This window comes from Pseudophryne corroboree, chromosome 4 (assembly GCF_028390025.1).
Source record: "Pseudophryne corroboree isolate aPseCor3 chromosome 4, aPseCor3.hap2, whole genome shotgun sequence".
Lineage (NCBI taxonomy): Eukaryota > Metazoa > Chordata > Amphibia > Anura > Myobatrachidae > Pseudophryne > Pseudophryne corroboree.
In genome coordinates this window covers 648692589-648718214 of record NC_086447.1, presented here as the reverse complement: position 1 = coordinate 648718214, position 25626 = coordinate 648692589, and the positions used below count along the sequence as shown (strand labels likewise).

Here is a 25626-nt window from a genome sequence, read left to right as displayed (position 1 = left end):
AGACCAAGTTCCTCCGGAGCTCTCCCGGTCGCCATCCACCGTCAGCGGGGTGGGGGAGCTGTCAAACGTGGTATGTGAGGCGGGGGGCGGGTGTCAGGCGTCCGTGGTGGCCGGGGGATCGGCGAGGCAGCGCAGGTGATGAGGTTTTAGTCGGCGCCAACCACAAGATGGCCGCCGGCCGTCCGTTCCGTGTGTCCCGGCCACTGTCTCCCGCAGGCCGCCCGGTCCCTGGTCCTCTCTGGGTCTTTGGGGGTTTGCTGGGCAGGGTGTCTGACCTCCGGAGAGCTGCTTAGGTGGAGGGGAAAGTCCGTGCAACCGCCGCTCCGGGCCCGGCGGTCCCCCGTCCTCACCCCAAAATCGAGGCCCCGGCTTCAGGGACAGAGGTAGGCCGCAATCCGCAGGGGGCAGCGCAGGGCCCCCCCGATTCCGCAGCCTCGACCTCTGGATGCAGGGTGGTTCAGCAGGGCTTAGGGGCTGTGTGATTACACAGAAGCCCTCAGATTTGGGCCAGGGGGTCCCTTTTAAAAAGCTGCTGGCAGGAGCTCTTCACTATCCTGACCTCCCTCGATGCCAGCCAGGCCACGCCCCCCATCAACCCATTTGTTAAAGCAATTTAGTTTTACGCACACCATTCAATAAAGTACTGTTTATATGACAATATTATTATTTCAGAAGTACAAACAACTGTACACTGCAGGGCATTTGATTTGCGAAGCTCAAATGTGCCTAGGTTAAAAATATAAATTGCATAAAACTTCATATAAACACCAATGCTAAATTTGAATTGGCATTGATATCTGGGCACATAATTCATTATGACATAACCTTTTGCCATTATACTGCACACTTTCATATATCCGTATGAGGTTTATATCTCAGGTTACAAACCTAGTTATTTGATATTACAAATCTATATATATTCTAATTTATTTACTAGTTTTTAGAAACCATAATTATTGAGTTTTAGTAACTGTCCCAGCCATCTGTCACAGCAGTTGGAGCCATATTCCTTCAGCTCCAGTCCGGCTCCAGTCTGGTTCCAGTATATTCCATTGGTTCCATTCCGGCTAAAATGTATTCCACCAGTGCCAGTCCAGCTCCAGTGTATTGCTCCAGTTCCAGTCCAGCTCATGTGTATTCCCCAAGTTCTAATCTGGCTCCAGTGTACTCCTCTGGTCTAGTCCAGCATCTGTGTATTTCTCCGGTTACAGTCTGGCCCCAGTGAACTCCTCTGGTTCTTGTCTGTCTCCAGTGTATTCTTCCGATTTCAGTCCAGCTCCAGTGTATTCTTCCGGTTCCAGTCCAGCTCGAGTGTATTCCTCTGGTTCCAGTATGGCCCCAGTGGTATTAGTATTAGCCACATTAGTATTCTAATTTATTTACTAGTTTTTTAGAAACCATATTCATTGAGTTTCTTGTCCCAGCCATCCGTCGCAGCAGTTGCAGTCATATTCCTTCAGTTCCAGTCTGGTTCCAGTGTATTCCTCTGGTTACAGTAGATTTCTCTGGTTCCAGTCCGGCTACAATGTATTCCACCGGTTCCAGTTCAGTTCCAGTGTATTCCTCAAGTTCCACTCTGGATCTAGTGTATTCCTCCAGTTCTAGTCCGGCTCCAGTGTATTCCTCCAGTTCTAGTCCGGTTCCAGGGTATTCCTCCAGTTCTAGGCCGGCTCTATCTAGTGTACTCCCTCCAGTGTAGTCCAGCATCAGACCATTCCAACTCCAGTGTATTCCTCCAGTTACAGTCTGGCCCCAGTGTATTTCTCCGGTTGTAGTCCATCTCCAGTGTATTCTTACGGTTCCAGTCCGGCTCCACTGTATTCCTCCGGTTCCAGTCAGGCCCCAGTGTTTTCCTCCATTTCCAGTCCGGCTCCAGTGTATTCCTCTAGTTCCAGTCCGGCACCAGTGTATTCCCATGATTTTAGTCCGGCTCCAGTGTATTCCTCCGGTTACAGTCTAGTCTGTCTCGAGAATATTCCTCTGGTTCCACTCTGGCTCCAGTGTATTCCTTTGGTTATAGTCCGGCTCCAGTGTATTCCTTCAGTTACAGTCTGTCTCAAGTATATTCCTCTGGTTCCACTCTGGCTCCAGTGTATTCCTCCAGTTATAGTCCGGCTCCAGTGTATTCCTCCAGTTACAGTCTGTCTCAAGTATATTCCTCTGGTTCCACTCTGGCTCCAGTGTATTCCTCCGGCTCCAGTGTATTTATCCAATTTCATTCTGGCTCCAGTGTATTCCTCTGGTTTCAGCCCAGGTCAAATATATTCCTCCATTTCTAGTGCAGCGCCAGTGTACTCCTCCAGTCTAGTCCAGCATCAGAGTATTCCACTGGTCCCAGTCCGTTTCAACGTGTCCTACCAGTTCCAGATCTTCTTTGGTTCCTGACCAGTCTAGTATTAATCAGGTTCAAGCCCGGTTGCAGTCTACTGAAAGTGCTCCATTGTTACTCCCTGTGTGTTTCAGAATTATCATCAGGTCCTTGGGTGCTGTCATCATTCGACAGCACCCAATCCCCTGCGAGTATTACCCCCAAACAGTAAGGTTCCAGAATCCTCATCATTATTCATGAGCAGGAGATATATATGGCCTTCCATTTTCCGCTGTAACCCCTCTACCCTCACACCTGTAAGTGGCTTGACTCTGGATTCACACACAAATCAGACAAAGTCAAGCATGACACACAGTAACACATACATCACAAAACTAGTGTAACTAGAATAAAATAGTTACATTTCTGCATTCAATTATATATTCATTTATAAATATGTAGTTATGGTAGACTTACAGTTGATAACTATTTCTCCTAAATCCACAGTATTCAAAGGATAAACATTTGGATATGAGGTAGCGTCAGCGGATTGGCACAAACGATCAAAAGCTTTCGGCCTCCCGGAATGCAACGGGCCAGTCCCCTATATCCCCGCCTCCTGGCTCAGGCAATTCAGTTGTTTTCCAAAGCTCAAGACAGAAGCATCATAGAGAGCCCTAATCAGGCGAGAAGAACACACATGCACACACTTCTGTACAAGAAGGAAGAGTTTAGTAGGTGAAAGGATCCTCAAATCAGGTGCGCCAGGGTGGGATCCCTGTGGATACTGTGGACTTAGGAGAAATAGAGTTATCGACGGTAAATCTACCATAACTACGTATTTCTCATGCAGGGTCCACAGATTATCCACAGGAAAGATATTGGGATGTCCTAAAGCAAATGTGGAGGGGACGCTTCTGATTGGACAGTAGAATCCTTCGACCGAATTCAGCATCCAGAGAGGCAAAGGTATCCAAAGCATAATGTCTAATGATTGTGTTAATGGAAGACCATGTGGTTGCCTTACACATCTGTTCAGCTGAAGCACCACGTTGTGTTGCCCATGAAGGACCTACCTTATGAGTAGAGTGAGCAGAGACATTAGCCGGAATAGGGAGATCAGCTCTAGAATATGCTTCTGAAATAGTCATCCGAAGCCATCTCGCCAGTGTCTGCTCATCAGCAGGCCATCCTCTCTTGTGAAATCTGTAGAGAAAAGAGAGTTCCTGTCTTTCTGATGGCACTAGTACGATCCACGTAGATACTTAAAGCCCGGACTACATCCAAAGATGCATCTCCCGCAGAAATATCCGGCCCTTGAAAAGCCAGACTGCAATTTCTTCGCTAAGGTGGAATTTAGACACCACCTTAGGAAGAGAACCACTCTATCTGGATGAAATATCAGAAAAGGAGGGCGACATAACAATGCCCCTAAGTCTGAAACTCTTCTAGCTGAAGCAATAGCCAGTAGAAAGAGAACGTTAGCTGTCAACCATTTAAGATCCACTTGCTTCAGTGGTTCAAATGTGGCATCCTGAAGTGCCTTTAGGATTGAACTGAGATTCCAAGGAACTGTTGGAGGAACAAAAGGTTGGATGTGAAACATTCCTTGAAAATAAACTACGAACATCCCGCAGGTTAGCAATTTTCTTTTGAAACCATACAGTTAATACTGATATCTGCACTCTTAAGGAAGCCATCCGTAAGACCTTTGTCCATTCCTGCCTGAAGGAATGCAAGGACTCTGCAAACTCTGAAAGACCTAGGGTCAAATTTCCTGTCACTACACCACTGAATATAGGCTTGCCATATTCGATAATAAATGTGAGCTGAGGAAAGTTTCCTTGCTCGGAGCATTTTTTGAATTACCAGTTGTGAGACTCCTCAGGATGGCCGATCCAGGTGCTTGTAATAGCAAGGACATGAGACAGTAGATCGTCGAGGGAGAAGGAACGGAGTATCCACCGCCAGGCTCTGCAGATCTGTGTACCAATGTCTTCTGGGCCAAGACGGAGCTATTAGTATCACGGCGCCCATTCCCTGTTTTACCTTTCGCATCACCCTGGGTAACAGGGCAATCAGTGGAAACACATAAGCCAAACAAAAGTCCAATCTTACTGACAGGGCATCCACAAAGGTCGCTTTGGGATCCTTTGTCCTTGACCCGTGTGCGGGAACTTTGTTGTTCAGATGGGAAGCCATGAGATCTATCTCTGCTAACCCCCACTTGTCTACCAGAATCTGGAAGACCTCCGGGTGTAAAGTCCATTCATCTGCATGAATGGCATGTCGACTAAGAAAATCCAGTTTAGGACTCCCGGAATGAACACTGCGGACAAGGCTGGATAATGAAGTTCTGCCCACCTTAATGTGCGGCTTACCGCCTTCATTGCTTTTTGGCTGCGAATTCCTCCCTGATGATTGAGGTACGCTACTGCCATTGCAATATCCGAGCGAATTTTAACTGGTTTCCCCTGAAGAATGTTCCTTGCCTGAATGAGTGCCATATACAGTATATGGCCTGAAGTTCCAATATATTTATTGGCAGGCAACTGTCTTCCTTGGTCCACTGCCCTTGGAAGCAATTTCTTCCTGACACTGCTCCCCAGCCCTGAAAACTGGCATCCGATGTCAGAACCTCCCAATCTGAGATCCAAAGGGGTCTCCCTTTGACCAGATGGGATGTCTGTAGCCACCAGGCTAATGACCTCCTTACTTCCAGAGGAAGGACAATAGTCTGAGTTTTTATTGTCTGATGTAACCCATCCCATTTGAAAAGGATCAGACGTTGTAGAGGCCTCGAGTGGAATTGTCAACACCATAGATCCCATCACACGCATCGCTTCGTGAATGGATACCTTTTTGACTGTGTAGAAGCTCCTGAATCCTCAATTGTATTGTGGATATTTTGTTCATAGGTAAAATTACTCTCTGAAGACCTGAATACAATACAGCCCCCAAGTGCGTCATCCTTTTTGACGGAACCAGGATCAACTTTGCCCAATTTATGAGCCGACCATGTCTCTGCAAACAGGCTATTGTCTGTTGCAGATGACACTGAAGCAATTCCTGAGATTGCGCCAAGATTAATAAATCATTGAGTTATGGAAAAATCCTTATCCACTGCCGACAGAGATAAGCCGCCACTACCACCATTTTTGTGAGCAATCTTTGAGCTGTGGCCAGTCCAAATGGTAGAGCCTGAAACTGAAAGTGTTGCTGGAGGATAGCAAACCTGAGGTAGCACTGATGGAACTGTGCTATAGGAACATGCAGGTAAGCATCTTAGATATCCAAGGATACCATAAAATCCTCTGGCTCCATGGCCAAAATAATGGAACATAAAGTCTCCATATGAAAAAAATGCACCCAAGTGTACTTGTTCAGCACTTTGAGATTGAGTATGGGCTGGAACGACCCATTTGGCTTCTGAACTAGAAACAGGTTGGAATAGAAACCTTGTCCTCGTTGCGCAGAAGGAACTGGAATTATCACTAATGATTGAAGCAACTTCTGAACTGCCTCTTGCAAGGCCCTGGCCTTCGTTTCCACTGAAGACGGGTTGGTACAAAAGAACCTTTGTGGAGGGTGTTTCTTGAAGACAAATGCATAACCGTGAGATACCGCTTCTTGCACCCAGGCATCTGTGGTAAACTGCTGCCAGATCTGTGCAAAATGAAGAAGTTGGCCTCCCACCCTAGGATCCCCCAGGTGGAGGCTCGCACCATCAGGCTGATGGCTTATCTTCTGGTTTGGAGGCAGGACCTCTGGTAGCCCAATGCTTTTTAGTCTTACCAGACTTGTCAGATTGAGACTGTTTGCCATAACCCTTTCCTTTTGCTTTTCCCTGGGTCCGAAAGGGCTGAAAAGCTGGAAATCTGGGTTTGGATTTGTGTGTTAAAGGAAACTTCACTTTCTTGGAGTCTGCTTCTGACTCCAAAATACTGTTTAATTCTTCACCAAAAAGACTATCTCCAGTAGAAGGCAGACTCTAGAACCTTCTTGGACTCTGAATCAGCCTTCCATGTACGCAGCCAAACAGCTCTGCGAGCTGCTACTGCTGAGGCCTGAGAGGCAATAGTACCCATATCCAAGGCTGATTCCACCATAAAAAGAGCCGCCTGTTAAATATGTGCAATATGGGATTTTTGCTCTCTAGAAGCCAATGAAAGATCATCCTCCAATGCATCAGCCCAGGCTGCCACTGCTTTTGCCATCCAGGCTGAAGCCATGGCAGGTCTTGCAATTGCCCCAGACAAGGAGAAAATTGTTTTTTTTTTTTAAAAACATCTATTTTCCTATCCGTAACATCATTTATTGATGTTGAAGGCAGAGGCAATGCAGATTTTCGCATCAATCGAATGACATGCATATCTACTTTGGGACCCACCTCCCTTTTTAAACAGTCCCCAGCTGGAAGAGGATAATGGGAATTCCATTTCTTTAGAATTCTACACTTCTTACTGGGTGTTACCAAAGCCTCTTGCCTAATCTCCGTCAGCTGTTCAGACCCAGGAAATTTAGTCCGGACTGTTTTGGGACATTTAAACACAGGTGCCTTAGATTTTAACAAAGGCTCTGCTGCCTCCTCGAAGGACAGAATAGCTTTCATAGCACTAATTAGCTCAGGCATATCCATTGAGCTGGGACCTTCATCCTCATCTCTGTATACAAACCTGGAATGTGATGAATCCTCATCCTCTGAAGAGCCCCCATCTGAAACATGTGTAGACTGTGAAGATGTTGTTTCATGTCTATGTGATTTACTTTCCACAGGCCTTTCAGCCTGTTTTTGTTGAAAGGCTGAAGATCCCTGGACTGGATGTGATAAACCCCAGGGGCAATGTAGCATGTAAGGGTTAACAGGGTAACCTATCCCAGGTATAGGAGCTGGCAATATCCGCTCAGCTATATTGGATAATGTCTGTGCAAGAGAAGCCCATGGGGGTTCAACTTAAACCTGTGCCTGCCTTGGATTATGCAGGAGGTTTTGGTGAAAGCTAAAACAATTTGCACATAATCCATTTTGAATAAGATCTTGAGAGGTTAACCCAACTTTGCAAGACAAACATGAAATCAGTGGTGGTGGTGCTATGGAGAGTGTATCCTCCTCACCCTTGCCTCTCTTAGACATGATAAACAAATCACATACCTTTACAGTGTCAACTACACAATTTGGGACTAAAATCACTTTAAGACTGCTTTGCACCAGCATTGAGGATCGGTATATACACAGAAACTGACAGAAATATTAAAATCAGCAATCACACTATCAATCAGTCACAGGTTATACATTAGTATAATAAGCAATATGAGCACATATTCAACTACAGATACATTTCAAGTATGTAGGAGAATCATATAACTGCATTACCTTATATAGGACTTTAAACATATACAGTCCCACAGTGAAAGAAACAGCAGCAATAGTTTATAGACTCATATGCATCAGGCACTTATCCAACTACTCATACCTAATGGTAGGTAGAGACTTAGTGCTATATCACCCGATTCAGGAGAGTGGGATACAGGGAGACTTCACCCCGCTTCCAGGATTGACCAATACATTAGAGAACGTTGAGTGGATACAGACGCCAATAGTGTACACAAACCACCACAGTGAACATAGACGCCCAAGTGAACACCGACGCACCAGTCACACAGACATCTATGCTGTGACTGGGTCCTTTAGATACACAGCGTCTCACACGGAAGCAGGCAATCAGTTCATGGCGGAAAACTCAGAGGAAACTGGTCATGAACCGGGGGGAGGGGTTACCAGGGGAGTGTCTTACTCCTCACTGCTGACATCAACCCCAGGGATCGTGGCCTCATACTAATCCCTAGAGCCTATGATCCCTGGGGCCTAGCACTGGTGCACCTGATGTGGCAGCCGCATCAGCAACTGTTCGGTAGTCTCCTACCCGAAACAGTATGGCTGTGTCTTGCGTTTCCCCCGCTAAGTGGAACCGACACCTTACCTTCTCCCCGTGCTCTGGCCACAGCCTGGTAACGTCAGCTGGACCTGCTAGTACATCCTACACAGACGCCTACCGAAACAGCACTGGAGACGTGGGTAAGCATTGACGCGGTCCCGGCGGAGTTGTTGGAGCGACTCTTTCTAAGGTGCGTGTAAGACGCTTTTTAGAAAACTCGCTCAAAAAACGTAAGACTATAAAAATGAATTAAATAACAAGCTTATGGCAGGCAAAATCAGCAGCCCAAAGATTGTGGTCCGGCTCCTGCCGCATCAACAAAAAAACTTTTGATCTTTGGTGCCAATCTGCTGACGCTACCTCATATTCCAATGTTTATCCTGTGGATAATATGTGGACCCTGCAGGAGAAAACTATATTAAGAATATGTTTGCAAGTAGTGCACACAGATCTTACACATTCAATGCAACCTCTTGATCACTGACAAATCTTTTGATGTACACTGTAGTTGTTTTAGTTTTTTGTCTTTAAAAAATGAAGTGCTTTTAAAATCATTTAGAAACTTGTGGCCTTGTACTTCCTGCAATTACATTTTACTTAGTTTTGGAATTAGATATGAGATTGGGTTGAAGAGCTCACGACACTAATATTATATAAGCAATCAGAGCCAAACAGAAGACAGAGCTGAAAGACACAAGGATTACATGATGGCACAGAATACTACTCAGAAATACAGTAAACATTCTTTTAAAAGTACACAGGCAGTTCACATTGTCATTAATATGAAAACCTGCAAAGATGATGGCTAGATTTCTGCAAACAGGTGAAAAGTGTATTAGGAACGTACAGTACAGACTGTACACATAGGAAATGAAAAAGCTTATTTATTTATGGACTGTTGAGGAATATTTTTAATGTTCACTACTCTGTAGGTGACAGGTCTTCATTAAAGGGAACATGGCACACTGCTTTCCACTTTTACCTATCAGGGCCCCTGTATAGAAAGAAATATCTTAACTACATTACAAATGATTTTATATTGAATTTAACTGTGTATGCTTCATTTTCAGAGTGGTTTCAACTTTATCTTAAATATCCTTAACCTTCTCATGAGATATTAATAGACAGAATTTCTATTCTGTTGATTTGGATGGAAGATACTGATTCAGGCACAAGTTCAGTAGACATGCAGGATTATGGTCTATCAACTAAGGGGTCCATTTGATTGTGGACGATACCAGCAAGGTCTGCAATCTAGTGCATGCAGCTGCTTCACTTACCATACTCCGAGATGGTGTATTTTTTACCCATCACTTTGGGGCTGCAATAAAAAATATAAAAATTTTGTGCAAAATCAGGTTGCAAAGTGAATGATCTGGCATGCCGTTGATGGCATTGCCCACAATTGAATCAACCACTAAGATTGATACTATTTGGGACCGAGTCTAGTGCACTGGTGGTTTTCACCAGGGATCCCCACAAGGAATTTAGGCTTTGCTGCATCCACTATGTGGTCCTCTACACAGATTCTTAGTGTGATAGGCTGATATAGAGCACATGGATAGTAGCAAGGTTTATTACACCATGTAAGAGTGACAGAGTAGTCAAAACTGAGTCAAGGTCAGAAATAGGATTGCACCGAAGTACAGAATTGTAAGGACTGAAGGTTGGTCAAATAAACTGAGTAATACACTGTAGCAATTAGAACAAGTAATAACAGGAGAAATAGATTAATACTTTGGCAATACCTCATTGACAGAGGTTATTATAGGACAGGTCTTTAAATTTGGTGTCAAGTTCTATGTCAGTGATTACATGACTGCAAGCAAAAGCAGCCACAGATGCCACATTCCAACCTTCTGAAGTAGATGAGACACTAGCAAGAAGAAAGGAAGACAGTAATGAGGATGCAGTGAGAGCGGTAAGTACAAAAGGACATAATACAAATGAGTATAGGAACAGGCACTACTGACCATAAATGTTCTGATAAGATACTTTCCTTATCAGTTAAAAAAGGATAATAAGAATAATTGATATCACAATTTATTCAGAATAAAGTGCATATGCAAACACTTAATTACATTCAAAAACATTAAAAACATCACGGTGCGGTCCAGAAAGTGTAAATGCAGGTTTTAGGTGTACATGTATCTCACCATTCATTGGGGATGCGGTGGGCTAAGCTTATTTGTAAAGCAAAGAAATAAAAGCCCCAGAGGCAAGTCCCTCCTGCACAGCTCCACTCCTGGGTAACAGCATGAAAGTCCGTGCGACGCGTTTAGGTCCGTAGGACCTTTTTCAAGAACGGATAGCGTGCTGTGTTCGTTGAGGGGTTTTTAAACAGCTATTCCGGATATGTGCAGCTGCTCCCATTTCCATTTGTCGTTATCCGGAAGTGACGTTTGCGGGTCACCGGTCACTTCCGGTTGTGTTCCAAAGCATTGTAGTTCCGGCAGAAGTGCGTGTCACTTACTACTTCCGGTTACAGGTCAAACTGCGGCCATTCAATGTGCCCAAAGGAAACTTTACTGACTTTTAACATATTTCCAGTTTCAAATGGATTTGGTCTTTTCACGGTCAAGTAATTTCTCATTTTTATACCGGATGGGACTGCCAGATGTTTTAATATGGAAAGATAGTATTATTCTCTGTTGGCTGTTTTTTTGATGACTTTACTCTTGATTTCATTACTTCTTCATTGGAAACAGTACTTGTCCCCACTCCACATCATCTATTCCCGTACTTAGTATTCCCGCAAAGTCTTACCCTATATTGGAGTGAGGAGCGTTCCTGTTTCCATTTGCGGATATTTCTCACATGGAAATACAATACACATGTAAAAAGGAAAGCAAATATAAAACTATTAGATAAACATGTAAAATGATGTACAAAAATAAACAAGATCAGAACTCCTTAATCCAGAAACTATTTTAGCTCAAAATCAACATTATGACCCATGGGTTTAAGTGTATTGAGTTCAAATATCAATCTAATTTCTCCCTGGGATAACGCCTTTTCTATATTCTTATTTCTCCAATTCGGTTTTATCTGTTGGATCCCTATAAAGCATTTCATGTGACCCCCACAGTTATTATGTTTCTTGCAGAAATGTTCTGACTAGGGATGTGTCACAGGGCCTTTTTTAATGTTACATACATGTTCGGCTACCAGAGTTTTGAAAAGCTTGTGAAGTTTTGCCTACATATATTTGACCACATCTGCATTCTAGCATGTATAGGACATTCGTGGAATGACACGTAATGAAAGTGTTAATTTTGTACTTTTTCCCATTAACATCGAACTCCGTTATTTTCCTCTCAATGTTGGGCTTAGTTTTGGCCCTACACATTACACATGTTCCACAACGGTGGAAACCCTTGGTGCAACTTCTTATTGAGGTGTTTTCCAAAAGGCTAGTTCTTACCAGTCTATCCTTTAGTGATCTAGCTTTCTTGTAGATAAAAACTGGTTTATCAGGCATAGACTGTCCCAAGACCTGGGTCATCCTTTAAAATTCTCCAATTTTTTTAAAATATATTCTCATTTTCTTAAAATGTGATCCATATTGTGTTATGAATGCCCATTCTTATGGCGAATTCTCTACCTTCTTTTTTATTTTTTTCCTTCAAAAGAGCCTCCCTTTTAATTAGACTTCATTTGTTTTTTCATTTAAAAGATTGGTCTCTGTATAACCCTTTTCTTTAAATCTCTGGGATATTTCATTTATTTGGACTTCCAAAACATTCTCATCGGTACAGTTCCATTTTAGGCGCTTGAATTGACCCAAAGGAATGTTTTCTAACCAACTGGCGTGGTGTTCACTGTTTGTGTTTTTATATGCATTTGAGTCCGTTTCTTTCCTGTGAGTTTTTGTACATAAACATTGGTCTTGTATATACACCACAAGGTCTAAAAAGGTAAGACTAACAGAGTTCGATGTTAATGGGAAAAAGTACAAAATGAACACTTTCATTATGTGTCATTCCACGAATGTCATATACATGCTAGAATGCAGATGTGGTCAAATATATGTAGGCAAAACCTCCCGAGCTTTGAAAACTCGGGCGGCCGAACACGTATATGACATTAAAAAAGGCCTTGTGACACATCCCTTGTCAGAACATTTCTGCAAGAAACATAACAACTGTGTTTTATAGGGATCCAACAGATGAAACCAAATTAGAGAAATAAGAATACAGAAAAGGCGTAATCCCAGGGAGTTGATAATAAAACCTGCTGACAAGGTAGGAGGGCTCGTTTTAATGAACAAAGCTGATTATATTAAAGAAATAGATAGACAGCTGAATGATCACGAAACATAAAAAACTGAAAGGAGATCCAATTGGGATCACAACCAAAGGCCTCAAGGATTTGACTAGAAGGGCTGTTAAAAAAGAGATCAACTCTAAAGATGAAGCCAACTTTATAAACATCAATGACCCCTCAATCCCCATAATTTATGTCTTAGCCAAGATACACAAAAGCATAACCCAACCCCCAGGTCACCCCATAATCAGCGGAACCAACAGTATTACCTCTAATCTATCTGCAGTGGTGGATTTTTATTTACAACCACTAGTATTGTAGACCACATCTTTCTTGAAAGATACAGGAGACTTTTTAAGAAAACTAAAAGATGTAAAATGGGAACAAAACTGCACTATAATTAGTGCTGATGTTAGCACCTTATATACGGTAATTGAAAAGGGAGAGAGGAAAAGAAGCAGTTCAATTCTTTTTAGAAACAAGTGATTATTCAGAAAACCTCAAAGATTTTATTATTGAATCCATCGGTTTTATATTAATGAACAATTATTTTTATTTCAATGGATCCTTTTACCTACAACAGAAAGGTACAGCAATGGGCACCAGGTTTGCCCCTAGTTATGCTAACATATTTATGGCCCATTGGGAAGTTCTATTTATTGACAGTAAAAGGGCAATAGGGGCAAACCTGGTGTTCTGGTGGCATTTTATAGATGATGTGTTTTTTTATCTGGCATGGAGATAACTTCTTTGACACATTTCTGTGATTTTTTGAATTCCAATGATTTTAATATACACTTTACCTTTGTCAAAAGCAAGGATAGTCTTACCTTTTTAGACCTTGTGGTGTATATACAAGACCAATGTTTATGTACAAAGACTCACAGGAAAGAAACAGACTCAAATGCATATATAAACACAAATAGTGAACACCACGCCAGGTGGTTAGAAAATATTCCTTTAGTACAATGCAAGTGCCTAAAAAGGAACTGTACCGATGAGAATGTTTTGGAAGTCCAAATAAATGAAATGTTTCAGAGATTTAAAGAAAATGGTTATACAGAGACCAATCTTTTAAATGCAAAAAACATATTTAGTCTAAAAGGGCGGCTCTTTTGAAGGAAAAAAGAAAAAAGAAGGAAGAGAATTTGCCATACGAATGGGCATTCATAACACAATATGGGTCACATTTTAAGAAAATTGAGAATATATTTAAAAACAGATAGAGAATTTTAAAAGGATGACCTGGTCTTGGGATAGTCTATGCCTGATAAACCAGTTTTTATCTACAAGAAAGCTAGATCACTAAAATATAGACTGGTAAGAACTAGCCTTTTGGAAAACACCTCAATAAGAAGTTGCACCAAGGGTTTCCACCGTTGTGGAACATGTGTAATGTGTAGGGCCACTACTAACCCCAACATTGAGAGGAAAATAACGAAGTTCGATGTTAATGGGAAAAAGTACAAAATTAACACTTTCATTACGTGTCATTCCACAAATGTCATATACATGCTAGAATGCAGATGTGGTCAAATATATGTAGTCAAAACCTCCCGAGCTTTGAAAACTCTGGCGGCCGAAAATATATATAACATTAAAAAAAGGCCCTGTGACACATCCCTAGTCAGAACATTTCTGCAAGAAACATAATAACTGTGGGGGTCACATGAAATGCTTTATAGGGATCCAACAGATAAAACCGAATTGGAGAAATAAAAATATAGAAAAGGCGTTATCCCAGGGAGAAATTAGATTGATATTTGAACTCAATACACTTAAACCAATGGGTCATAATGTTGATTTTGAGCTAAAATGGTTTCTGGTTTAAGGAGTTCTGATCTTGTTTATTTTTGTACATCATTTTACATGTTTATCTAATGGTTTTATTTTTTCTTTCCTTTTTACATGTATATAGCATTTCCATGTGAGAATTATCCGCAAATGGAAACAGGAACGCTCCTCACTCCAATATAGGGTAAGACTTTGCGGGAATACTAAGTACGGCAATAGATGATATGGAGTGGGGACAAGTACTGTTTCCAATGAAGAAGTAATAAAATCAAGATTAAGGTCATCAAAAAACCAGCCAACAGAGATTAATACTATCTTTCCATATTAAAATGTCTGGCAGTCCCATCCGGTATAAAAATGATAAATTACTTGACCGTGAAAAGACAAAATCCATTTGAAACTGGAAATATGTTAAACATCAATAAAGTTTCTTTTGGGCACATTGAATGGTCACGATTTGACCCGCTACCGGAAGTAGTAAGTAACATGCATGTGTCACTTCCGCTGGAACTGCAATGCTTTGGAACGCAACTGGAAGTGACCGGTGACCCGCAAACGTCACTTCCAGATAACGGCAAACTGAAATGGGAGCGGAAGAACATATCCGGAATAGGGGTTTAAAAACACCTCAACGAACACAGCACACTATCAGTTCTTGAAAAAGGTCCTACGGACCGAAACGTATCACACGGACTTGCATGCTGTTACTCAGGAGTGGAGCTGTGCAGAAGGGACTTGCTTTTGGGGCTTTTATTTACCATCTGCGGTGGTGCCGTGTTTCCAAGCCCAGGACCTTTCTTTGCTTTACAAATAAGCTTAGCCCACCGCATCCCCAATAAATGGTGAGATACATGTACACATAAAACCTGCATTTGCTCTTTCTGGATCATACCGTGATGTTTTTAAAGTTTTTAATGTTTGTGAATGTAATTGTTTGCATATGCACTTTATTCTGAATAAATTGTGATATCAATTATTCTTATTATCCTTTTTTAACTGATAAGGAAAGTATCTTATCAGAAAATTTGCAGTCAGTAGCACCTATTTCTATACTCGTTTGTATTATTTCCATGTTGTTTTGAGAGAATAAAAAAGGCACTTGGAGAATAGAGATCAACTTCTGTGGACACAAATGCATTTTTTTTAAAGTTTTGTTTGTTTAGAAACTTCAAAACAAAAGCTTTTAATACCAAAAAAGTTCTAACTCACAGCTTTCGTGTCGAAATACAGTAGAGTTAATTTGCGCAACCTGGAGTAGAACTTTTCTCGTTAGTTAAGTACAAAGGACACCTGAATCCTTTACACCCATGGCTGATATGTCCATACCAAATAGGTTTTGTTTTTAGTCACCAGGCTTTCACTTGTAGAGTTTTAGATTTGGTTCAGTTGGCATTACATACTAAATCACAACTTCTTCTATCTCTTGATGCTGAAAAAGTGTTTGATTGCCTTAATTGGGAGCATATGTGCTGGATGTTATCCAAGTTCAGACTCCATGGAGATATTCTTTCCTTTATTTTTGCCTTATATACTAGCCCTCAGCTAAAATTTTTAGCAATGGTTTCTCTACTCATTACCAATTTTGAATGGCACTAGACAGGGATGCTGCCTCTCGCCATTAATATTTGTGTTGGCCATTGAGCCCCTTACTCAAATGATCCGTTTTTTCCTCAGCATTTCCCAGTCAGTCTGAAGATGTGTCTTTTCGCAGACAATGTTTTATTGTTTGTGACCAATCCAGAGACCTTGTTAATTTCCTTCCAGGCTATGCTGGACAGTTGTAGTGCTACCTAGTATTACAAATTGACCACCAAATCTGATACCCTTCCTATCAATATCACCCCTACGATGCTCTAATCTTTGAAGAAACAGTTTCCTTTTATTTGGAAGGATTATTCCTTGTTATACTTGGGAATCATCATTCCTTCTAATATTCAGAATCTTCATACTGTTAACTATGTCCCCTTACTGTCTCTGCTGACATCCCTAGCCACTGCTTGGATGAATCACGAGATATTTTTGCTGGGCCAATAAGTGCCATTTAAAATGATGCTGATGCCAAAGTTGCAATTTCCTGTAAACTATTATGCCAGATGAGATGATTGATGCTTTGTTGTGTTCTGAAATGTAAGCCCCCCCGACTGGCTTATAACAGTATTATTTGTGCCAAATCACAGTGGGGGGGGGGGGGGGTCTCACCATTCCCAATGTGACTAGGTACCAGGAGGCCACTCTGCTCTCTCAATCATGTGACTGATTTCTTCTCCCTCATTCTAAGTCCTGGGTGGATTTGGAATGTGCCCTCCTTCAAGATTTCCCTCTCACTGACCTCCTTCAGTTACCTTGGCAGCTTCACCCACAATCTCATTACACTGTTCTCAATACCCTGAGAGTTTGGGATCTTCAGAATTCGACCCATTTGAATTTACCCTCCCTACTCGGAATATCTCTCTTCAGGCGTTAGACAGCTCATTGCCACATCTTCACATTTTCTATTGGGCACATTTGGGTATCAGTCACTAGTGGATTTTTTCTCTCCATTCTCCATTCTATAATTAACAGACCTCAGTGCAAAATTTAATTTAGGTCCCTCGGGTTGGTTTTATTATCCTCAACTTAAATACTGGGTGAATAAAATGAGTACTGGTTCTGCTTTATTTCAGACTACCCCGGACTGTGTCTTGGGTGGATTGACTAGATCCTAGATCCTCCATTCGTGGTGCCATATCTTTTGATATGGTTTATTGTCACCTCCAGACTCAATGGTCAAATCTCCTGCTCAGCATCACTGGGAGACTGACCTTCAATGTACCTTCACCTTTAAACAATGGGACTTTATCAACCTTTATACTACAATTAGCTTGTAATATACAATTATATGGAAAAATGTGAGCGCATATGGTTAAATTGCATATTTTACTGAATCTGAGTAGAAAGAATTTAACATAGCCTCTGCAAGCTACTGTCAGGAATAGGTGTTCAGTGGCATCTCACTTGCCAGCGCGCTGGTGTGCAGGCCTCCGGAGTTCATGGCCCCAGTCTGCGGCTGCATGAATGCTCTGCCCACGGGCATGGTGCCCATTGTCATTGTGTACCCCTGAAGTCCATCTAGTATGTACCCACCATCTGTGCAGCACGGGTGCCGCCATGACACTTGCGGTCAGCTGACCTGCAAACACCCAATCCTGCGCTGTGTCTGCACACATGATTCAAGCATCCAATACCTGCTGACCAGGGGGAATAAATCCAGAACATCAGCTTAGTCTCATCGCCTTGAACAACGCGTCACATCCAGTGTACAGCGTCTCCTGGCTCCAGCCTGTCTGCAGTAATGTCCTTGCTCCAGTGTCTCCGTGGAACTACAGGCTCTAGCCATCCTGCTCTGCTACAACACCTTCCACAGTTAGCTTCCACCTCTGCATGCAGTAAGAGATTCTCTCCAGGTGCTACTTACCATTCTCACCTGTGTGTTGTATATCTGCATTCAGCACTGTGCTATTACATCTGGTACTTAAAACAACCAGCTTGCAATTTACAAACTGTCTCCTGCTTTGGCCTTGTTTGGCTTTGTGGACTTGTGCATATATACAGACTGTGTGAACTTATTGCTATCGGTTTCCAGACCAATCTCCGGAGTTACTATTGCCTGTGTTCACTGTCATCAGCTGCATTACTATCGTCTGCATATTTGATCCTGTTACCATCGACTTCCATGTCGACCAATCAATGTTTGCCATCGGCTTCCAGGCCGGTCATCACTGTTATTAATTTCACTGGTTTACAGATCATCACCTGTGACTGTTGTTATACCTCTGTCATCTTCTCTGCTCAAACCATCAGCATTGTTATTGTGCTTCAGTGACTGTTCATACCTCTGTGTGCTAATAAATATCATTGCGCACATGCGCAGGAATCTTCTACAGCCTCATTTCCTCCACCGCACCACCACTGACCCACTAGTGTCCCCTCCGGGAGCAGACACAGTTACAGACCTGACAGATACAAACTCGCACAAAAAGTGCAACATGCTCTGAAAAGACCAATACCCGGCTCTTCTGAGAGCTGTGCGGACCTTGGGAAGATGGAGCAAGATCACGTAACCCTCCATAAAATTCAGAGTGAAGGAACATTTAGTTTGTAAGTTTGTTATATGTTGTAATTATCCATTTTTTTTATCTGAAGCTCTTTTAAATATGCGACACGAAATATTTTTGTTGAGTGAAAACAACCATGCACTCCACTCTTATCTCTTTTTCTATTATCAAGCTCTGCAAAATTAAATCTTGTTTTTACACTGCTGCACACAGTTAGACCCACTGGTAAGCATAACCCACACCCAAAAAGGAATGCCATCACTTCTAACCAAATGATAATGATACCTTTGCCCAGTCAATCTATGTGCTTTGGTGAAAATCAAGGCACATCTATGAAAATCAAGGATGGCAGGGACAAAAATTACTAAGCACTGCACACTGATATTCTGCTCTTGCCCGTGAGGATCAATTCTAAAGTAATTCATAAATTACTTTCTATGACATAACTATCTACAGTTTTTAGGGCCGTGCATAGAAATGGCACATCAAAATTATAGTGTCTACAATTGTAACCCTAGATTACTATCCGTTAAGTACAATTGTGTGGCTCATTTTAATCTCACATACAAAAACAATATTTAGAATAGCAGGATAAGATGTTTTAAAGTGATTCAAGAGGGTGGGAAAGAAGCATTTAAAGGAATGTCCCCTATTTAACTTGGTGCATTTCAACCAGGGGGGGGGGGGAACGTTCAGCTTTATGAGCGCCTCATTCTCATAGTCTATTTAAATCATAAATTAAGTTTAAGAGAAAAGCTGAAGTGCTGTTCTTAAAGTGTTTGTAGGCAGAACACTGAAGTTGCATTTATTTTTATTGCCACTACACGCAGTTCTGAAGAAGTAAGTGCATGCCTACATTCCCGGGCAGATCTGAAAACCAGGATATAGGCATGCAAGTCGTAAACCTTAGCAATTAACAGGAAAGATTTACATAATGAAGCAGTACCCAAAACTTCAGACAAAATTCTCCTTGGGTCAACCAGTTTTCTACCATAGGCTATGTTACCAGCAAAGAGTTCAAAACATTATGGCCCCTTATCAGCACAGATCCTGAATAGAGTTCTTTGAAAGATGTGAAACTCATGCCTAGCTACAGTCGGGGTCCTGACATCAAGGACCTGGTAGTTACAACTGATGTTACAGCCATTTTACACACTTCTTTAGTAGGAAAGATGGATGGGTGGCACAACGTGTACTTACTTAATACCAGGAGACAAATTTGCATACCTGTACACGGGCAAAGTGTACCCCCTGACGTGCATGTCTATCTACTGTCTTGCCCATGTGGCTTACACTACGTGGGAAAGACAGAAAGGCAATTCAAAGAATGCATGGCACAACAAAGGATGGCAATTCAGGTGGCCTTAAACACAGGTACCAGTGAAGAATCAGTAGAGACACTTTGCTGTAGCCAGACATAATATGGCTGCGTTAAGTTACCCCATAAAAAGGGCCATTTTCATTGAGAAAAGGTGACGGGTAGAAAACTTCTTCAACTAGAATCCAAATTTTTCCCCCCCCCTTAATAGAGTCACAGAGGGTTTAAAGAATCATTAAGTTTGAGTTGATTTTTTATATATATCCAAAGATATGAGTCATCCATATTATTGAGTCAAGACAGTCAGATTTTATGTATTTCTAATTTCTTCGGTGACTGCAGCATATTTATATGAGATTATATTCAGGTGTAAGTAGACAGTTTCATTTAACTAATTTTGTTATTTATACATGTTTACAGACATTTTTTTTTACCACATTTATTATTCCAGCATACAGATGATGTTATGTATAAGTTTATAGTCATTAACAAGTATTGTACACTCTATTATTTTTGCACAGTACAGAGTTTTTTTAGTCGACTGATTTTATTACTGGCTTCTTATTTTGATAAAGCACTGTTATTCAGAACCTGGTGGTCCAATTATTAGACTCTTTAAACTAGAGTGTTATTTTATGCATGTCAATTATTGTCATGTACTTCAGCAGTTCAGGTTTTCCATGTTGGCACATTTTCCAGTTAACAGATGTCTCCAAGGAAACCACTGTTCTAGCTGGACCCAGGTGATGTCACATCCGGTTTTACATCATAGCTGCGACTGGAAGTGCAGTACCGAATGTTGAGAAGCCATGCTGGGCTCGAGAGGGAGAGACTTATGCTGTGTGTGTGTGTGTGTGTATATACAAATATATATATATATTTGACTGTACCCTGTGTGATTTTATGTGTCCTAAAGAAGGGGTGATGAGGCCCCAAAACGTTGACACAGATTAAACACCAATTTGTTTCACTGCTGGAGTGCCACTTTTCTTCCTTCATTTTATATACAATATATATATATATATATATATATATATACACACACACACACACACACACACACACATATGTATATATTTATATATATATATATATATATGTATGGAATACAATTTATGAGGGCGCTAATATTAGTCGGAATCAGAAATATTAAAGAACAATATAAAATATGTAAAATTTATTCACAATTTCCACATAACAGACATAATCAAAACTATCCACACAGGGAATAGTTCTAATTTAATCAAGCAGAATTTTATTGCCAAATAGCTGTTCAAAAAAGGTGATGTATGTATCAAGAAGACACAGAACCCAACGCATTTCGTCCCAAAGGACTTCCTCAGGGGTAAGTATCTATCTAGATGATAAATAAAACAATAAACATGTATAAAATACCAGTCGTTTAACAATAGTCCAAAATCCTACACAACGTTGTTTGTGAAGCTACTATACACAATAACATTCACTAACAGCCAATTGATGGTTTATCATAGAGTTCATTTTCAGAAATCGATAAAATATGCAAAAGAGAAGAGAGCAGGTATACATACCACATTTGTTTTTTTATATAAACAAAAGAATACACATTTTGTTCGTAAAAATGATCCTTTATAGGGTATATTTAGATGTGCTAGCCAACAATTGTGTCCAAGGGGTAAACTATCTATATGTTTATAAACGTCATATTACCCCAGGCATGGGCTGTCAATATAGTAGTAAAATTATACAAATATATACGGAAATAGACAAATCCATACAAAAATATACAGGACATAAAGCCCCAAGCGTGATAGAAAGTATACAGGTGATAAAGTATACAGATCATATCTCACATATGGGAGCAATGAACAGAGGAGAAGGTAGAGAGATCGCCAAAGAAAAAGAGGGTTTCAAACCCAAGAGAGTACCAGACAGGAGTCATTAACAACTCTCAGAAGGGGCTTTCTACAGCATAACTCTCAGTTCTAAGTAAGGGCCTCAAATTTGCCCCATGTTTATTGTTTTATTGTTTTATTTATCTTCTAGATAATTACCCATGAGGAAGTCCTTTGGGACGAAACGCGGTGGGTTCTGTGTCTTCTTGATACATACATCACCTTTTTTGAACAACTATTTGGCAAGAAAATTCTGCTTGATTAAATTAGAACGATTCCCTGTGTGGATAGTTTTGATTATGTCTGTTATGTGGAAATTGTGAATAAATTTTACATATTGTATATTGTTCTTTAATATTTCTGATTCCGACTGATATTAGCGCCCTCATAAATTGTGTTCCATATTTATGTGTGGGCCCTTACTAGGAGAGGGCTTTTCTAGAGGTGCAGCTGACTCCTGATTTCAGCGCAGTGGGGTATTTGTTGTGTTTATATATACACTGCTCAAAAAAATAAAGGGAACACTAAAATAACACATCCTAGATCTGAATGAATGTAATATTCTTATTAAATACTTTGTTCTTTACATAGTTGAATGTGCTGACAACAAAATCACACAAAAATGATCAATGGAAATCGAATTTATTAACCCATGGAGGTCTGGATTTGGAGTCACCCTCAAAATTAAAGTGGAAAAACACACTACAGGCTGATCCAACTTTGATGTAATGTCCTTAAACAAGTAAAAATGAGGCTCAGTTGTGTGCGTGGCCTCCATGTGCCTGTATGACCTCCCTACAACGCCTGGGCATGCTCCTGATGAGGTGGCGGATGGTCTCCTGAGGGATCTCCTCCCAGACCTGGACTAAAGCATCCGCCAACTCCTGGACAGTCTGTGGTGCAACGTGGCTTTGGTGGATGGAGCGAGACATGATGTCCCAGATGTGCTCAATTGGATTCAGGTCTGGGGAACGGGCGGGTCAGTCCATAGCATCAATGCCTTCGTCTTGCAGGAACTGCTGACACATTCCAGCCACATGAGGTCTAGCATTGTCTTGCATTAGGAGGAACCCAGAGCCAACCGCACCAGCATATGGTCTCACAAGGGGTCTGAGGATCTCATCTCGGTACCTAATGGCAGTCAGGCTACCTCTAGTGAGCACATGGAGGGCTGTGCGGTCCCCCAAAGAAATGCCACCCCACACCATTACTGACCCACTGCCATACCGGTCATGCTGGAGGATGTTGCAGGCAGCAGAATGTTCTCCTTGGCGTCTCCAGACTCTGTCACATCTGTCACATGTGCTCAGTGAGAACCTGCTTTCATCTGTGAGGAGCACAGGGCGCCAGTGGCGAATTTGCCAAACTTGGTGTTCTCTGGCAAATGCTAAACGTCCTGCATGGTGTTGGGCTGTAAGCACAACCCCCACCTGTGGGCGTCGGGCCCTCATACCACCCTCATGGAGTCTGTTTCTGATCGTTTCAGTAGACACATGCACATTTGTTGCTTGCTGTAGGTCATTTTGCAGGGCTCTGGCAGTGCTCCTCCTGTTCCTCCTTGCACAAAGATGGAGGTAGCGGTCCTGCTGCTGGGTAGTTGCCCTCCTATGACCTCCTCCACGTCTCCTGATGTACTGGCCTGTCTCCTGGTAGCGCCTCCATGCTCTGGACACTACGCTGACAGACACAGCAAACCTTCTTGCCACAGCTCGCATTGATGTGCCATCCTGGATGAGCTGCACTACCTGAGCCACTTGAGAGGGTTGTAGGGAGGTCATACAGGCACGTGGAGGCCACACACACTACTGAGCCTCATTTTGACTTGTTTTAAGGACATTACATCAAAGTTGGATCAGCATGTAGTGTGTTTTTCCACTTTAGGAAAGTGAGTGACTCCAAATCCAGACCTCCATGGGTTAATAAATTTGATTTCCATTGATAATTTTTGTGTGATTTTGTTGTCAGCACATTCAACTATGTAAAGAACAAAGTATGTAATAAGAATATTTTATTCATTCAGATCTAGGATGTGTTATTTTAGTGTTCCCTTTATTTTTTTGAGCCGTGTATATATAAATAAAACACAAAGAATCAAACATTTTTCTGTGTGTTAAATGTTTTTGGTAAGATATATGTTTAGCAATTTCAACCACAATTAATCATTGAGTCAGTCCATACTAACCATTTGTCTTTAATTTGGCAGGCTTTGTGGAAAGGTCACAACATAAGGGAGACGTTGAGAGCAGAGGATCACTAGGATAAGGACAGTAAAAAGAAGAGTTATTTTATTGCACCTTTGACACAATCGTTTATCATGTAATTTTAGGCAAGTGTTATATAATGATTAATGATAATACAGGTTGAGTATCCCATATCCAAATATCCCAAATACGGAATATTCCGAAATACGGACTTTTTGAGTGAGAGTGAGATAATGAAACTTTAGTTTTTTCGATGGCTCAATGTACACAAACTTTGTTTAATACACACAGTTATTAAAAATATTGTATTAAATGACCTTCAGGCTGTGTGTATAAGGTGTATATGAAACATAAATGAATTGTGTGAATGTAGACACACTTTGTTTAATGCACAAAGTTATAAAAAATATTGGCTAAAATGACCTTCAGGCTGTGTGTATAAGGTGTATATGAAACATAAATGCATTCTGTGCTTAGACTTAGGTCCCATCGCCATGATATCTCATTATGGTATGCAATTATTCCAAAATACGGAAAAATCCGATATCCAAAATACCTCTGGTCCCAAGCATTTTGGATAAGGGATACTCAACCTGTATAATAATTTTAGGAAAGTATAATGCAATGGCTACTATAGAAACAATATGGGATACTTAGACTTTGTTATACTGATTCATCAGCAGTGTGCTTTTCAGGCTCCTGATGCTCTATGCCGACAAGGTAATATTTGATAAAACTGATAGTTTTTGGACTATAATTACATATGTATTTACTATGGGTGTAGTATGGCTGACCGCCGGTCAGCTTACCGACGCCGGGATCCCGGCAGCATACCGACGCCGGGATCCCACTCTATGGGTGTCGTGGACACCCACGAGTCGAAATAGTCCCTGTTGGTCGGCATGCCGACCATCGGGATAGTGGGGGTCGGGATGCTGGAGGAGGTCATGTGACCGTCGGTCTCCCGACCGTCGGTCACATGAATACCACCCATTTACTATGATGTGTTACTAAAATGTCTCCTCATTCGCAGAGCCACTGTGTGCTTGCGGGTGCACACACACAAACCCTGTTAAAGCATCAAATTTTTATTTCAACGGTTCTGCACTAATACTGTAAGAAGTCTGGTATGGTAAATATCCAGACACACATATCTATCATAATAATAAAAATGTATTAATTAATATATTATGTTAGCAAACGGATGCCAATTGATCAAAATAACAATATACACATTAAATATTTAAAAATATTATCAACAATGTTTTTTTTTTTAAATAGAGTAATTTTTATTCACCACAAAAGTTAAAGATACAGACATTTCAGGATACATTTCTGGTCATATTGGATAATCACATTATTCAGTCATTCATATCAGCTTTATGGTATTATACATGCATGAATACTATTCCCCACATCACCATTTCCGTGCGGCCTTCACGCAATATGCATATTGTATGTAGTCTGTATCCAAGTTATGATTCACATACTTAACATTTTTTAGATTTTCTCCCCCCACCTTATGTGTAATTACCCCGTCTATTGAGCCGTATATAGCCCACAACCCCACTACCCCCAAACTAACCCTCTAAACAAACTCAAGCCTAGTCAACCTGATGTGTGCGTGGTGTGGTGCGACAGCTAACCACCTAAGCAACTGCGTTAGGAGAGGTAAAGGGTTCGGCCCAACGCCCCGGGGCCCAAACAGCGCTTCTGCATCAATGGCCAGTGCCCGCTACATTTGAAGGGCAAGGGAGGAGTATGTGGAAGTGATCCAAGGAGACCAAATCTTCTCGTATCTGGTAAGGGCATTATATTTCATATATACATATCGT

General features: G+C 41.4%; 1 protein-coding gene across 14 annotated transcripts in view; it reads right to left on the bottom strand.

Annotated features, from left to right (window-relative positions):
• The window catches only part of WDR27 (WD repeat domain 27), a 1147516-nt gene that overhangs the window by 799280 nt on the left and 322610 nt on the right, over positions 1–25626 (bottom strand). For all 14 annotated transcript variants that reach the window (XR_010176117.1, XR_010176118.1, XM_063917760.1 and 11 more), the window contains exon 13: positions 23773–23843. Coding sequence is in view for 12 of the 14 variants with exons in the window: in XM_063917760.1 (XP_063773830.1) it covers positions 23773–23843 (71 nt within the window). In the remaining 2 variants the exon portion in view is untranslated. The remainder of the gene's footprint in view (positions 1–23772; positions 23844–25626) is intronic.